The sequence below is a fragment of the Perna viridis genome, chromosome 6, assembly GCF_037379345.1.
Source record: "Perna viridis isolate PV_CMFRI_1.1 ecotype Kerala chromosome 6, ASM3737934v1, whole genome shotgun sequence".
NCBI lineage: Eukaryota > Metazoa > Mollusca > Bivalvia > Mytilida > Mytilidae > Perna > Perna viridis.
This window is the reverse complement of record NC_142450.1, coordinates 25753897-25770845: the sequence shown is the minus strand read 5'-3', so window position 1 is coordinate 25770845 and position 16949 is coordinate 25753897. Positions and strand designations below refer to the sequence as shown.

The 16949-nt window shown below is 32.4% G+C and overlaps 2 protein-coding genes across 2 annotated transcripts; both read left to right on the top strand.

The window, feature by feature from the left end:
* The first annotated feature begins 48 nt into the window (after positions 1–48).
* Positions 49–4325, top strand: LOC148614248 (baculoviral IAP repeat-containing protein 7-B-like). The gene is made up of 4 exons (XM_088588232.1): positions 49–236; positions 1735–1862; positions 2650–2815; positions 3472–4325. Exons 1-4 carry the CDS (start codon positions 86–88, stop codon positions 3648–3650), a joined length of 624 nt encoding a protein of 207 aa, XP_088444358.1. The 5' UTR covers positions 49–85; the 3' UTR covers positions 3651–4325.
* Positions 4326–7134: 2809 nt separating this feature from the next.
* On the top strand, positions 7135–15855 carry LOC148614247 (baculoviral IAP repeat-containing protein 8-like). Its single transcript, XM_088588227.1, has 6 exons — positions 7135–7272; positions 7817–7985; positions 9831–10009; positions 10547–10706; positions 12817–12978; positions 15615–15855. Exons 1-6 carry the CDS (start codon positions 7267–7269, stop codon positions 15794–15796), a joined length of 858 nt encoding a protein of 285 aa, XP_088444353.1. The 5' UTR covers positions 7135–7266; the 3' UTR covers positions 15797–15855.
* Positions 15856–16949: the final 1094 nt, after the last annotated feature.

Sequence of the window (16949 nt, the reverse complement as noted above, 5' to 3'; positions counted from 1 at the left end):
TTGTTCTTTCCGACTGCTAAATATAACTCTGGTTTACATAGTAAGATATTACGCGAGTTGAATACATATATTTGACATTGGAACAATGTATATACAGGACGTGCGAGATTCCCACAGACGAATTAAGCATAGAGAATATGCTACTTGCAGAACTAGAAAACTGTCATTTGGCATAAAGAGATTTCCAACTGGACCAAATGTACAGGAGTTAGCAAGTGCAGGATTCTTTTATGCAGGTAAATTTAAAAAAAAAGGTTAGATTTAGTACTTGTGAATGATTCCATGCATGTAGCTATTTATGTTACTTTCTTCTTTTATTTCTTTGCCAAAAAATATAAATAAATAAAAGTGAACCACACTAAAAAAAAGAAAGCAGGACATCTTATCTAAAAAGCAAAAAATAAATAAATAAATAAATAAAATAAAATACAAAAATAAACAAAACAAAAAAAAAAAACAAAACAAAACAAAAAAAAAAACAAAAAAAAAAAAAAACAGATTGATGAAAGATTCTATGAACTCTCAATATAAAAGTTGGAACTAATAGCGGGCATGATTTAACAAGTTATAGTTTATACACGATGTATTTTTTTTGTTCGTAAATGGCTTCCTCATTTTTTACGCAGTTCGAAAGACTTTTTTATAAGAAGCGCCGGTTTACTATCCATTTTTCTTTTTTATTTTAACATTCGATTTTTTATATAAAAAATAAACCGTATTTACTGATATAAAAAGATCGAATTTTTGAATTTCCAAAATGATTTATTGATATCAAAAAAGATATCTTTTTGATATCAATAAATCTTTTTTTTTCAAATACGAAATAAAAACGATTTTTTTTTATATCAAAGAGAAATCAAGGGAACCAATATTCTAGCGGAAATCAAAAGAATGTAATCCTGGACAAAGACCAGACATGGAAAACAGACAAACATAACAAAGAACACAAAACAACCAAAATAATACATACAAAGTAACAAAAGTAAATGGGTAACTTATACTCCACTAAAAACTGGGAGCACGGAACAGGTGCTCCGGTAGGGTATGCGTTCTCTGCTTTTCTAGAAAAAACACCCGTCGAGTTACTCATAAAAAGTCTAGTCCGGAGTAGAAAATTATATTTTCTTTTATCTAAAAGATCACAAATTAAATTCAATTTACTGCGGACAAACTTAATTTTTCTGCTATAAAAACAATTATTTGATATTTGATAAAATAAAAAAAAATAAATTTATTGATATCAATAAATGGAATTAAAAAAATATTCTTGATATCAGAAATCCAATTTTTGTATATTACACCGATTAACTATTCATTCTTCATTTTTTATTACAAACGTTCGATTTTTTATTTTTTATATCAGCAAATATGCTAATTCGATTTTTTAATATGAAAAATAAACCATATTTTCTTATATTAAAAAAAAAATCGAATTTTTGATATTCAAAAATGATTTCTTGATATCACAAAATAGCTATGATATCTAGAAATCAAATTAATGATTTATGAAACACAAATGAATTTTTGATGTTACATCTAAATCATTCAGCTCAACTAATACCATTTTATAACATTAAAGTGTCTCTGTAAAGTAAGCATTACCTTACGAAAATGACCACGAAAAGGAAACTTGTGAAAATATAGTACAATACTGTTCAAAGACATGATGTATACGGGATAGATACACTTCTGATAAAAATTAATATTAATATGAATATCAAAACATAATTGTAGGACATAAAGATTACTTACGATGCTATTCTTGCGGAGTGTTAATCATGAATTGGTCGCGAGGACTAGATCCTGTCACAATCCACAGACAAAAATCACCAAACTGTAGTGTGCTGCATATTATTTTGGAGGTAAGACATAATATAAAAGCGCCAAATCCTTTTAGAAGTAGGAATGCGTCTAGCGATCGTAGTTTAGGTTTGTAATTGAATGCAAATGTATTCAAATACTGTTATCAAAAACTACTTATAAGGAATCTTTCTCGTATCTAATCGTAACAGGACGTATCATACTTTGTCTACCATTTTGAGTACATTTAGTGCATTCTGCAGCCGCCATTAATGGTACACTGAAAATGACCCTTTGGGACATTCCTCGGTCTTATATCCCGACACTGCCCTTGAAGCCCCAGCTGCGGTTATTGGTTTTAGAAGTCTATTGATACGTCATTATGTGCGAGATTGAATAACACTTGTTCAAAATATACAAGAAATGTAGAACAAAAACATTTTCACAGTAACCCTGTTCTGAAAAAAAAACCAACCAAAATAAAAACAAGTTCTATCTTTAAAAAAGATAGCCGACACAGTTGAAATTTGTTCTTTTTACTTACAATTTTCTACATTTCATTCAGAAAATAATACATGGCACGCAATATCAGTTCAGTTTTCATACATTTTTTTGAACGCCACAAAGTTACCACTATTTGGTCAATCGGGAAACAGAATTGCGATCAGGTGACTTGCGTTTCCATGGAAGAGAGTCTTAAAGTTCAAAGGGTAAAAAGCGAAACTATACCGACTGCGCCGGAAAAAAATAGCAATCACCTGTGAACATGATACACCGGAGTGCAATAGAATCTCAACATCAGAAGTCACTTTGTTTACACGGACAATATTTATTAAAATTACATTGTAGGAAGAATTACCTGAAACAACAGTAAGTGAAGACAATCACATCACAGACAGATTACATGATATTCAACTTCAACACGAGCAAGGACGAGATAACGAGAACATACAAACTCAGACACTGCATTCAGAAACACCATTTGTAAGAACAGACAGTTATATCGAACGAATTGGTATGTATATACAATCTTGCAAAAGCATGTCAAATGACGGTATTTTAAAAATGTATTGATAATGTATTGACAATACCACAACTTTTGTTTAACTTGATTTTTTCTTCTTACCAACCTCCTGCGCAGAGGGTATACAGTTTGTGCATTTACTATTTCAAAGCTTTTAGACCTCTGCCATACTCAATACTATATAGACCACAGCTTTTATACAAATTAATACAATTATACAGTTTTGCGGATTTGTAATAAGTAATGCCTACAGGTGCGGATACGCACACTTTGATAAGGAGGGTGCAAGCCGCCGTCCTCAGAAAAAAGGTGGTGCGAGGACATTAATGATTTTTTGTCAATTTTACACATGAGCGAATTGAAACGTAGTAAATTAGGAAGCGGTTATAGATCTGCGGAGAAGATATTTATCTTTCATGGTTTTTCTCTGAAAGTTAATTTATTTAATTGTGGCGTTTCTTTGTTTTATTACCACTTTGCATGTTATCTTATCTATATAGATTATCATTAGGCGGAAGGAGGAGCCTAAAACATCTTTTTTTAATCCATAGATTCTTATACCATATTCAAAAGTATTGTTTCAGTTAGAATTCAAACTCTTTTGATATTTTCGTTTTGAAATTATAATTCTATTTTATTCTTTGCAGAGCGTGAAGTGACGCAACTAAGAGAGACATTGATGTGCAAAGTTTGTATGGATAATTCCTCTAATGTAGTACTAATGCCATGTGGGCATCTTACATCGTGCCTTGAGTGCTCTTCCGTGCTAACACAGTGTCCGCAATGCAGAGCAGGAATATCAAAAAGAATAAAAGTATATATTTAGATCGAAAGAAAACAGAGACATGACAAATTACTACATGTACCAGTATAGTGTCTAATCGGTTTTGCGTGTCATGACAATATTGATTTTTCTCGTAATGGTGGTGATTTACAAGATAGTTTTGGTGATGTGTGTTCTATAAATTCCCTAAAGTTCTATATTTATACAAACCTTGCTGTAATGCATTAGTCGAAGTGAAGGAGGCGGTAAAGGTGCCATTGACAAAGTTTAATCATATATATCAGGGAGTCATTATGACATAGCGAAGTATACATTTCATTTCGATGACATTAGGACTTTTATGATTTTATTTGTACTGAATATTTGCTATATTTGTTTTGAAACATAGCTTTAAACTTTTTTCTAGTTGAATAGATTTATAGTCGTTCATTTTCTAGTTTTACATTTCTCTTTTTTTACTTGCGTTTAAGAAAAATAAATTTGCCAGCATTTATAATCGTCTTAATTGACAAATCTGCTTTACAACCCATTTTCTAAAAGATATATGTTGCAATCAGAAACCCCACAGATCCATCTGATAGGTATTTGGGGACAGGACGGAGTTTTTCGCCCTCCCCTTTTTTCAAAATCTTCTACTGATTTCAGTTACCATAATATTAATTTCTGTTACAATGACACACATTCATTGCATATATTGAATAAAATTTGTTTACTATCCACTGCAAGTTTACTATCAACGGCGGTTACTAAAATATAAAGCAGCATGGGAAAAATGAGAAGTAGTTTTTGAAGTAGCGAATGAGTTACACGGTACCAGCGGAGGTCAGAGGAGGGTACATTAAGTTGTAATTTCGCCCATCCTGTCTCATGACTAACGCCAGAGACACTAAATAAATCAAATCAAATAAATATATTAAATGCCATTGAATAAGTAGCGAATAGGTGTCGCTCGGAGACGCATAATAATCAACCTGTCAACGATCGATGTGAATACCATAAGCAATCCTGAAGTCATATCTATATGAATAGAACATCTTTTTATGATTCCCCAAGACATACTTTTACATTTTGATCTATTGACCTCTAATACACTGACTAGTTGTATAATGGAATATTTTATGAACTTATATTTTCAATTTTATGAATTTTATAAATAACACACCAACGTCAATTGATGTAAATACTCCCACGTATGTTTTGATCATGTGAAATTTAGGGGTAAAAATGTTTCCAATTCCACATTTAATAGTCCTGGTCCTGCTAGCTTTGGTCCCGTAACTAGTAAGTGTTATGAGAGGTTGCGAACATTTGCTGATCCCCATATGCATTTATACATAACAGGAGTAAAATTGTTAAAAAATGTTGTTTTGGCAATTTGCTGAAAAAGTAATCAGAGTAAATATTTTTATTATGTTTTAATTTTAGCTCTTGACTGTTTTAAAGCTACCTTAGGCACAAAGATACAACAGCTAAAATTTATTTTACAGTTCTCTGCTTATGAATCTGTTTTTGTCCCCATGACGGAGGGATATGGTATTAGTCTTCATACATACGAAAACAAAACAAAACAAAACAAAACAAAACAAAAAACAAAACAAAAACACCCCCCCCACAAAAAAAAAAAAAAAAAAAATAAACAAAAAAACTCAAAAACCCAAACCAACAAACTGAGCTGATAAATCAGTATATTTCATTAGAACACGCGAGAATTTTTGTCTGGAATATTGTCATGCATCAATAAGAGGGAATGAACCTGACATTAAAACGAAGAAATGTTCCAAATAAAGAAAATGAAAATTTTTTTTGTAGTTTGTGTGAAGATTGTTCATACATATAAGACTGAAGCCGTTTCTTCATAACAATGGAAATTTTAATAATAAAAACCTTTGCAAATAATTCTTTTTTCACGGCTGCAAATTAAATTTGTTTTTCAAAGATATTAGAAGAGGGATCATTGACTCATCGGGTCATTAACCATAGAGTAACTTATTCTAATACTGAAACTTTATGTTTCATCCATTCCATAAAAAATATTTATATATATATAAAAAGTAACAGCTCCTCGAGACAGACGTCTCAGAACACTGGAATTGAGAAACCGAACGATCAATGCACGCATTCAAAGATGTAGGTACAAAAATGTCAGAACATAAGATTTGCAATTAATTGAGTAAACATGCTGAAATCTAGACGTCCTTTCATGCGATCGTATCACTAACGGGAGTCAACGTTATTTATCGAACTTAAAAGCAGCTCCAGTTCGGTACTATTGAAATCTTCCACTAATCACTGCTTTCGTTTTTGTTTTGTTTTTCCGAACTTCACCGTGGATGACAAAAGGAAAGTAGTGCAGAAAGAGACAGGTATTTAGGAGTTTGATCATTCGCGTTTGGAATAAAGTATGGACTGCTGCTCCTATCTATCTCGATTCAACCTGAAGTTTAATAATGGATGCACCCGTGATATATTGGACGAATGTGGTCACAGAACGTACCGTTAACTCTGCAGGATTTGCGCAATCGCTTAGCATTAGATTAGCAAACCATTTCACAAGCAATGATTCGTCGTTGTGTTGACAGCACGAGAAGCCGTTGTCAAGCTTACATTTACGCTAGAGGAGGCCATACCCTTTACTGAAACCCAAGGAAATATATGAATGAAAAGTCGTGAACTGCAACTTAATTTGACCTCTAGCTGTAACCTTTCCAACAAGACATCATATATGAAAATTATGAAATTGAGCTCCACAGAAAGAATGACGTCAATTTGTCCTACTTTTATTCCCTACTTATGGAGCTCGGGATACAGCCATATTTTATCCTGTTTTTTTAGAGTTACCTCCCTTAAGAGCAGGTATAGGTGTAAAACCACTATTAAAATTCCCATCACTTTCTATATTGAATTAAGCAATTTTCAAGGTCCCAATCTTTTTTAAAGTTTGTTAGAATGAACATTAAAGAGTTTTATCATAGAGGAGACCCTTTGAAGACTCTCTCATAAAATTTGCAGCATACCCTTAATGGCTTCTAAGAAAGAACGGTGAAGTAAAAGTAGACAGGTGCTAAAAATACTACTTTCCTTCTGGAAATTTGACAAATCAATGGGCTTAAGATCTAAACTCTGATAAATTATTCTCTACATCAGAGTTCAAAACTGTTGTATTCAGTGTGTACATGACATGATAAGCTTTCAGATGATGCCAAGTTTGCATATACTGGCTAAATCACAAAAAATATACAATCCATCCTAAGAACTACTTTGTTTTTTACGGACTACTTTCTGGTATGTGCAGGCGACTTTGTTCTAGGAAAAGCAAAAGAGCAAGTTTTGATAACTAGCGCCGGTAGGAACAGCGCTACAGGAATTCACCGGGAAAAATCTACGTATAGGAAAATTTCGGCACATCCTTAACAACCAGAATATTTTAACCTGTTCGGAACTTCCCTAAGTCCAGACCTGAATTAAACAGCATTGCTGAATACCAGTAAATAGTTTGGTGACGAAAATATCAAGACAATCCCAGCATGAAAACTATAGCTACAGTCTAAAAATAGCTCTAGAAGTTTTTCCAAAGATTTCTATATTTAGATTATTAGTACGTAGTTACTAATTTTGTTTTCGTAATTTGTTTTGCCATACTACATCATGGAAATGTGAAATGCAGGTAAGGCTTATACTTACTCCAACCACTCTGCAAATAGTGTATTCAGAACAAGTTAAGAGAGATATAAGCTATCTGACGAACACTTTCTAAAATTTATCATATTTGTATTGTTTACACATAAGCAGGCATAAGCATAAACTAACCATTATAACTGATTCTTTAGATATAAACATGTTGTCCTCTTCACATTCAGTTGACACAAGCTTCATTTGTTGGAGTTGAACATTGATGTTGATGGAGGTTGAGCTGTTAATGTACAAAAGCGTGGAGACTCATGAAACGACATATTTTCATTTAAAAATAAGTTTTAAAGAATGAAATTCTAATTATACGAAAATAGTTTTATTTTCTTTATGAAAAAAACTCGATTTTCTTTCCGTAATGTTTAAAAAAAAATGTGCTTAAAATAGAAATGACATAATCATCGAAAAAGGAGTGCATATCGATACGGTAATATTGTGTACTTAATGTACACTGTTGATAAAGGATTTGAATATATTAATCAGATTTGCGTTGCGTTTGATATTTTCTTCTTATTGAACAGACATTTAAAACACAGATCAATGATGCATTCATAGGAATAACGACGTCAAAGGCGAAACACATTAACTATGCTTCCTATCAAAGTAGACTTGTGACATACAGAAACCTGTCCCATAATGCCATCCCACAGGCTTTCGAATCACTGGCCAGAGCAGGGTTCTTTTACACTGGTTTGTATCAATAATCGTGAGAAGAAACCCACTCAAGTTGTAGTGTTTTTAGTGATAGGGAAAGGCAGGACCATGGGCCATATGCTCATTGAAGCTGAAAATGGCCAATTCAAGTTGTAGAATTTTACTTAAAATTTTAAGAAGTGGCCCATTAGTATGTATGGATCCTGGTAATAAATGCTGAAAATGACCCATTTGAAAAAAAATTCTTTCCCGACCACTTCAGACTAAGCTATTCGATCAATTTTGAACTAATGAAGTTATGTTTTGTTAACGATTTCTACAGATGAGTTAATGTTTAAGAGTGTCAATGCCTTGAACAGATCTATAGGTCGTTGTTTAACTTCTAAATGTAAGTGTTGAATGAGTGATATATATAAGTGGATGCCGAATGAATTTTCATTCCATTGCAGGAAAATGGTCAGACCACCCTCTTTTTTTTTCTAAACTGAATATTTGGACATAAAAAAATTGATTGTTTAGCATTGGAAGACAAATAAGGTTATTTTATTTTGATTTTAACACTAATGGCTATCCAAACAAAAATAGTTTGGCAAAAAAAAAAATCAATAGCACTTACATTATTTGTGATATTCGATAATTTTCTATATAAAGTCTATAAAATCAAAACAGTACTTTTCGAAAGGATATAGTTGTCAGTTGCCCGTAAATACTTCGTATATTGAATTTGACAACAATGTCGGTTCAATATCGCCATTTGCAATGTTCGATTTCCGATGTCAATTTCAATAAATGAAAGGCAACCAAAGAAAACTATTCACGTATTCCAGATAGTTAGGGATTGGATTTATAAGGATTAAACACTTTTTTCTTTCAGAATTTATGAATGGGTAAGATCGGACAATTCACTCACAAACCTGACATTCGGACTTATTTGTTTTGTGAGTTTTAAGATCGATAAATTCTGGAAAACTGTGTTTAATCCTTTAGTGTATCCCACATGTTTTTGCTATGTTTACCTGTGTGCCTCTTGTCACAGTTATATACTGTCCAAGGGTTATTGGGTTAGAGTAATAATAAAGTATAAACAAAGGTGTTAACACATGTTCCCTTGACCTACTTACACAAAGTTGACAGATAATACTTTCATAGTGTATTTATACTTATATGGCATATGAAGTATATATGATGGTAACTATTAACAACTCAACTTAGACAAGTGATATTAAAAGATCTAGAGTGTAAAAATGGTTTTAAAGCCAGCTATATCTGTTTCATAAAGTCTATCAATGGCAAATCGATTTTATGATTCAGGCGATAAAAGAAAAACAGATTGTTGTCCTGTAAAATGAAGAAAAATAAAACAATAACTTGTTCAGTTAAACATATTTTATTTGTAATGAACAAAATAGATCAGACAGTGTAAAATAACATACTTATGAAATTTTCTCATGAAATAACAATTGTTACAATAAATTACAGATATGCGAATTCGCTAGTGTTGACCTAAGTTTTACAAATTAAGACAAGACACTAAAAATATACTGTGAAAGTACTATTAATCGTAGGGTACTAATTTTAATGGTTTTTATGGGTAGGACAAATCACGAAATTTGGTTCACAAAGAAAAAAAGATTCCATTGATGGGTGTACTGAAAACCACAAAACCACGAATTCAATAATTGATCCACAAAGTTGTGTTTCTTCCCATATCCACGAAATTGGTATCCACGAATTAAAGTACTTTCATAGTATGTTCCGCACACTCGTTAAATCTTGGCGTTTTCCGACCCTCATCATTATATTTCGGTTATTCACTCTGACTCTCCCAAAAAGTAAGTGCTGCCTTGTATGATATACTAGTATTTATATCTATGAATTCAGGTAGTGGAGACTTAGTTCGTTGTTTTTATTGTGGAGGAGGTCTCAGGAGCTGGGTCAGGTCAGATGACCCTTGGACGGAACACCAACGATGGTTTCCTAAATGTGACTTTTTGAGGACGTTCTCTGAGCAACCTCCTACCATACACCAAGATAACTTGACTGCCATATATAACTCATGGGTAGGTTTTTCACAATAGGTTGACATAAGAATGATCACTACTTTACAGATATGCTTGTTAAATTCAATTGAAACGACTTATGGTGCTCTTTTTTTTCTACCTTTACCACCTACTTATTGTTTGGGACTAAATTATGTAAGCATAACATTTCCCGTGCAGATTCAATGTTGTAGGATGCATAAAAAAAAACAAAAAAAACAACCCCCCCCCCCCAACCAACAAAAAAAAAAAAACCCCAAAGAAACAAAACAAAACAAAACAAAAATAAAACGGACAAACAAACAAATAACAACAATAACTACAAAAAACCAACATCAAAACAAGACAAAACATAAAAGAAAAACACATAATTCTTTAATTAAAAATCGTTAATCTCTTTCCATCTTTATCAATGTAGCAAGAACACGTCTGCCTTTTTACGAGAAGCTATTAGAAATGAAGATATCTTACAACATTTTCTTTTGTATTGTTTTTCATTATCAAATATATATATTTTTTTACAATGAATATGGTTTTTATTTATAAATTCTATTTCAGCCAAGATTACCATTATATGCAAAATCCGAAACAAACAACGACACGTTTACCCCTACAATAAAGAACCTTGACCTCATTATAGCAGCCAAGGCCGTCCTCCATCTTGGATACGACAGAAGCGAAGTAGGAAAAGCATTTGAAATTTGCTGCAAAGATGCTAGTAAGATGTGATCCCTTCATGGTCTGAAAATGCAACAAGTGTGATGTTAAAAATGTTTTTTCTTACTATTTAACACATATCTAATTACAAACCGGAAGTATCAAATCCTTCAAATTGAAAGCATATACATAAGACAAAAAGGAGTTACTGGTATCTGCAACATATTTATTGTAACGATTTCGCCCTTTCTACCGAGTGGCATACATGTATAGAAGTACAAAGGACTCGACCGAAACGTTTAGAATTTGCGTGGGTCTTTGTATCGGTATTAGGTCGAAATAATTATACTCAAGTCAGGATTCAAAATGATTTCATAAATTTATATATATCATATTCATTGTTTCATAACAACGATAAAACAAATTCTCTGGTACATTTACCGTACCAGGCTCAACTCTGAGTATAATCTTGGCTCTGACATGGTGGAAGGTTGATATTTTCTAGTCTGGAAACAAACAGATCTCAAGATCTGTTCTGCTCTTGCAGAACTGAGACAAACAGTCTGCTGGAACTAGAAATGCTGTGTTCTTTTATATAACTCATTAACCAATCAACACACGTATTTCGGAGAACAATCGATGGCGTACACACTCCCGCAAAATTCAAGTACACAAAGTACACATCAAATAAACAATTGCTGCTGATGTAAACAAACGGACTTCCAATTCCCAATTTGGATGGTCATAAGCCATTTCTAAATATCCACACACAAATAGAATACATTAGAGGTATTAATGTATATAGACATATTTAATAAATAATACTATCTTTCATTCAATGTGGCCGACCTACTGGGAATTCTAAGAGATTTTATAGATATTCCACACGATGTCACATTGTAAACAAATGCCGATTTCCGACATAATTAAATTATTAAGTTATCTGAAATTTACCTGCTTCTTAGCAAGTAACAGTCACACTATATTTTTATATAGTCTAGCTGACCGAGTGGTCTAGGGTGGTGGACCTTGTGCAAGCGGTGTTGCCATAGATGTCCCAGTGGTACGAGGTCGAGTCCCGCGGAAGGAACGACCAAAAATTTGCATCGCATCGCAGTCCAAACATCGTTGGGAATTTGTTTTAGACCTTTCTATATATAAACAGATTTACAAGCAAAATACACCAAACAAACAAACATACAAAATACAAGCAAACAAAAGCAAATAAAATAAAATAAACAACACCAAAAAAAACAAAAAACAAAAAACAAAACAAAAAACCTCCCCCAAAAAACCATTATAGAAGTAGCCTTACAATTACCAAATGTAAAGATTTAGTCTGGGAACTTCGGTAGAGGTTATTTTTATATGCTGACGACTAAAGAAATTTACCAAATTTAGATGTCATTATCCCTACAGCTATTACTAGGAAAAACCAGATCGTTCTAAAGCATATATTTTACCTTAAAAATAACTTCAATGTTTAGAAATCAGGTTACTTTTAGCTTATGGTTGTTGAACACGTTTGTTTTGTTTTATTTTTTAATAAATTATATGATGATTTAATGTTATGCTGTGACCATGAATTGAATGGTATTTGTGTAGGGCATTTTTAATTTCGTTATAAATATTGTTTATCAAAGAGCCAATAGTAAATGAGCATATGCTATTTAGAAACATAATTCACCATATAGAAAAAAAAGTTTTGTTTTGTTTGTTGGGGTTTAACGTCCGAGGAGCAATATTTCAGCTATATTCAGCCTCATCTAACGGAAGGGTTTCATCATCACTATTTTCATCTTGCAATGAATGGTTCAGGTTAAAGGTTACTTCTCGGGAATCATCCATTTTATACCAGATTCAGTAAAAAATGGTAGGTTTCTGAGCACTATTTAGTCGCCTTATACGACAAGCTTAGCGCTGCTGCATGCCTATTCTTTTAACACCCGGACCTGCACGGGGCGAAAAAAAAGCCTGGCCGTTAAATTTACAATGGCAACTTGAAACTTTAAGAAATGTTGGTTTTAATCTTGATCAAAAGTAAAAGCATACTACTTTGTCAAGTTCTCAACCAACATTTAAAGAAATATAGCTTGAGGTATGTGATGTCTCGGCAAAATATTGTGCTCTGAATGCATTTGAATTAATTTGGATACATTTCATTATTGTAGAATCCCCAGTTACAGCTACACAACTTTTAATAAAAGTATTGGAACTTAAATTCGTGATAGGATACAATTCACACAATAACGGATTGAATGCATGCAGCGACGCTTTGTCAGCAGACAACAATTCTATGACTCGAGAAGAACTAGCGTCATTTGATGCTGCTGGTAAGAATATTCGGTATAAAACTTTTCAGCCGTCATACAGAGACAGTTTTAATTTGTTTATTTTTATGATGCATTGTGGCTATTCCAGAATTTTACAAAAAATGAATAACCGTCGCATATTCAGTAGCCAGAAAATACCAATTTTGTCGATTCAATTAATATCGTTTTGTTCGAAATAAACGAAAGCTATAATTGATGTATTCTTATTCAAACAAAACATTATTAAAAAATAACACGATTTTGCATCAATTTCTGTAATTGATTTATTATATCATAATAGGAATAAGCTCTTGAGCCATCCATGTATTTTGTTGGCATTCCCTGATGTTTTTAAAACATTATACGACCCCAAAATATTTGCAGGCGTGCCTGGTATCATGCTATTGTCATCTTTTGTAGTGTCGTCGTCATTCGGCGTCCGTAGACAATTTTGTTTCCAGACAAAAATTTTTTGGATCTTTATGAAATTATATCTCTGGGTGGAATACCACAAAAAGGAAGAGTGGGATAGATTTTTTTTTCACTTGAACATTTAGAAATGAGGGACTTAAAACACAAGAAAGAAGCACTTTCATTATATCAGGACAATAACTTGATTATAAATGAATTAAAATTTTACCATGGAATGCCACATTTACAAAGGAAAGCTTGGAGTTATTTTTTGGTCTTATTACTGGAACCATATATGAATTGGTCAAAAAGGGTCACTTTGTTGTAATTAAATTGTTTACTCAGTGAACTCACACTCAGTTCTTATTTCAACAAAAATAATTCTTAAGGTTATCTGATGTGCTGAATAAAACAATGATCAGGTTTCCCAAATTATTGTCTAGTTTTTCATTGATTGAATATTAAAATGTTGAATTTTAAATGGTAATGAACAAGAGGAAATGCTTTATAAAGTGAATTTTTCTCTATATTCAAATTGTGGATATTGAGTAATATAATGCAAATGTGCTAGTTATATATTTAGAAAAAAATGGCATGGTTTCAAGTTTCTCTAAATTGCATTCTGAATTGATTTTTGTTTAATCTTTTATTGTAATTCTTAGGGTTTATAACCGCCGATGCTATGCGGTAGTATGATATCATGGCGCTGTTGTCGTTAATCACTAAGGCAATTGTTTAGTTCTATCCTTCTCAGAAACCTATACTGTAATTATAGTTTCATCTTAATCAAAATTTACAAAAAATCAAGCTTGACTTTCGTTTAGCAAGATATATGCAATGTTATAGGGTTTAGGTTAAAATAGTTTAGTCTTTTTGTTATTCTCTTATAAGCTGGAAATGTGCAATCAAAGACAGTATAAAAATTGTTCAAATGTAATTTTACTATTTGCCATGATGATCCCAATCTAATCGTAATAGATTTTAAATACAACAAACTATACTTCACTGAGCATGTGAAGAGAAATAAAAAGTGTAACATCGAATAAGCGTGTAAAAATGCTGAATACAAAAAATACCAATAATATGTAATGCAAGAGTAATCAAGGGAACCAAGGTTATAGCGGTAATCAAAAGAATGTAATCCAGGGACAAAGACCATGAAGTAACTGAAATCATACATACAAAATAACAAAAGCAAAGGAGCAACTCGGACTCCACTAAAAACTGGGAGCATGGACCAGGTGCACCGGTAGGGTAAGCGTCCTCTGCTTTTCTAGAAACACCCACCGAGTAATTTCGATATGTACACATATTTCTAGGAGTAAACTCTCATCAGCTGCAGGTATGACGCATTCCATCTTAGGAATATTGTAATCACAGCCAGTTCTGGACACATCTCTTGGTGTTTAGCATACATTAAAAACGAAGACTATATTTACTGTATTGATTTTTGATAAATTCAAATACCTTTGTTTTCTAACAATAATTAATAGAGATTTGTTCAAACAAAACTAACAACGCTTAAAGTAGCATCGTTTGATCTCGGTATGTTGTTACATAATTAGGCTTTACCCCTCCTGGGGCATAGACCGCCAATTAGAAGCCTTTATGCAACTCTGGCCTGTGCTGTTCTTTCCAACTCGTTCCATGTCTTACACATTTGTTTATTACTGCCTCTAAATCATTTCTCCATGTATTGCAAAGTCGACCTCTTTCCCCTTATTTCTTCTTATTTCTATTGTGGGATATTTGTTGGTAGTTTTCTTAAAGGGTGGCCTATCCAGATTCTTTGTCGTAATTCCAAATCTACGGGCATTTGTTTGTAATTTCCTATAATTCCATGTTGCCGATGATACCTGGCCTATATACTTGAAGGATACCTCTTACGTAGGAGTTAATGAAAGTCTGTATCCGTCTTACTGTTGCCACTGTAGTCCTCCACGTCTTTACTGTATACAAAATATTGCCTGGCCATTGCTGTTAAATGTCCTTATCTTTGGTGTTGCAGAAGTTTTTTTGGCTGTATGAACGCTATCCTGGCTTTTTTTAGTATGCTGCAGTAGGCAGATATATATATATATATATAATGTGATGAGGTACTAAAAAATTAGGATCGTAAAGGAGAATTACTTCTGAAACCGAAAGAATGTTTTGATACCAGTTATCGTTTCAGTACTATTTGCTAAGATTTAGATGTTTTGCAGAGCTTTTTGTCGACATTATAGAAAGTTCTAATTATATTGTAGAAGAGGAAAATAGCCGCTTGAAGGAAAGACTGTTCTGCAGGATCTGTGAAGTGAAAAAATCGGAGGTGGCTTTTTTGCCATGTGGTCACATGATCACGTGTTTGGAGTGTTCGCCTGCTGTTCGATATTGTTTGACTTGTAATGTACTTGTTAAAGCCACAGTGAAAGTGTTTATGTCTTAAAATCAATGTATTGCCAATGTAAATTTCAAATATGATAAAACTTACTTATTTATTGTTCATTGATCTTTTTTTTACACTTACGGGCATTACACAAAATTCTATTTAATAACGATTCAACGTTGTTTTGCTTTGCTCATCATTGCATAACTGTGATTTTAGATACAGTGAATAATTCTAAATAGGTGTCACAGCGGTACGTGTTCGAGTCCCGCGGAGGGAACGACCAAAAATTTGCATCGCAAATTTAACAGTTCTAACATCGTTGGGAATTTTTCAGACCTTTATATATATATATATATATATATATATATATATATATATATATATATATATATATATATATATATATATATATATATATATATATATATATATATATATATACATGTGCTTAATTTTGATAATGCATGTCATTTAGATAAAAAAAGAAATTCACTGCAAACAGATTACTTTTCGCGGATTCTGTCAAGTTCACACATGTTCGTGGGTATCAAATGTCGCGGTTTAAAAAATGATTACCGTTATCTTGTGTAAAAAAAACCCAATTTAACGGATACTACTTCTGTCCATTGCGAAAATAGCGATAACTAGTAGACCGCGAAAATAAATACGTTTATAGTAGTGATATTTAAGACTATGAATACTAACGGCAAATTCTACAGGTGTAATATTTAAAGTTTTTTTTCAAAAGCTGCTGGTTTTAATATTAGAGAAATTTGGATAAATATGGTTTTATTGATATGTGGTTGTATCTAGGAGTAAAAAATGTGGATATATTTTTTACTGAACTTTTTAACAAAGAGCTATAGATAATTTTATTAGTTAATTCATTTTTAAGAGTCATCATAATGCCAGTTGTATAAATATGTTCATGAATGTAATGTTTTACAGTATTATTTGGACCATCCGGTTAACTATACCTATAAACCGTATAAATGCAGATACATAATGTCCGCACGTTATTTAAATGTAGAAACTGGTAGATTTTATAACGTAGATCGACAATATAGATATTGTAATATGTGTGAAAAAAAAATATTAATGTTTTCATTGGAAAGACCATTATATTTTAAACTTGTGCAACTACTGTCTACTCATAATGTCAAGGAAATTAATAATTTCGGAAATATTTATATCTTGCTGATTAATTTCA

Excerpts from the sequence above, each read along its gene's own strand:
- LOC148614248 (XM_088588232.1), top strand. The coding sequence starts at position 86 with ATGTATATACAGGACGTGCGAGATTCCCACAGACGAATTAAGCATAGA. Across the intron at positions 237-1,734 it reads TGCAGGATTCTTTTATGCAG|GACATAAAGATTACTTACGA; the intron begins GTAAATTTAAAA and ends ACATAATTGTAG. Across the intron at positions 2,816-3,471 it reads CAGTTATATCGAACGAATTG|AGCGTGAAGTGACGCAACTA; the intron begins GTATGTATATAC and ends TATTCTTTGCAG.
- LOC148614247 (XM_088588227.1), top strand. Across the intron at positions 7,986-9,830 it reads AGCAGGGTTCTTTTACACTG|GTAGTGGAGACTTAGTTCGT; the intron begins GTTTGTATCAAT and ends CTATGAATTCAG. Across the intron at positions 10,010-10,546 it reads CTGCCATATATAACTCATGG|CCAAGATTACCATTATATGC; the intron begins GTAGGTTTTTCA and ends ATTCTATTTCAG.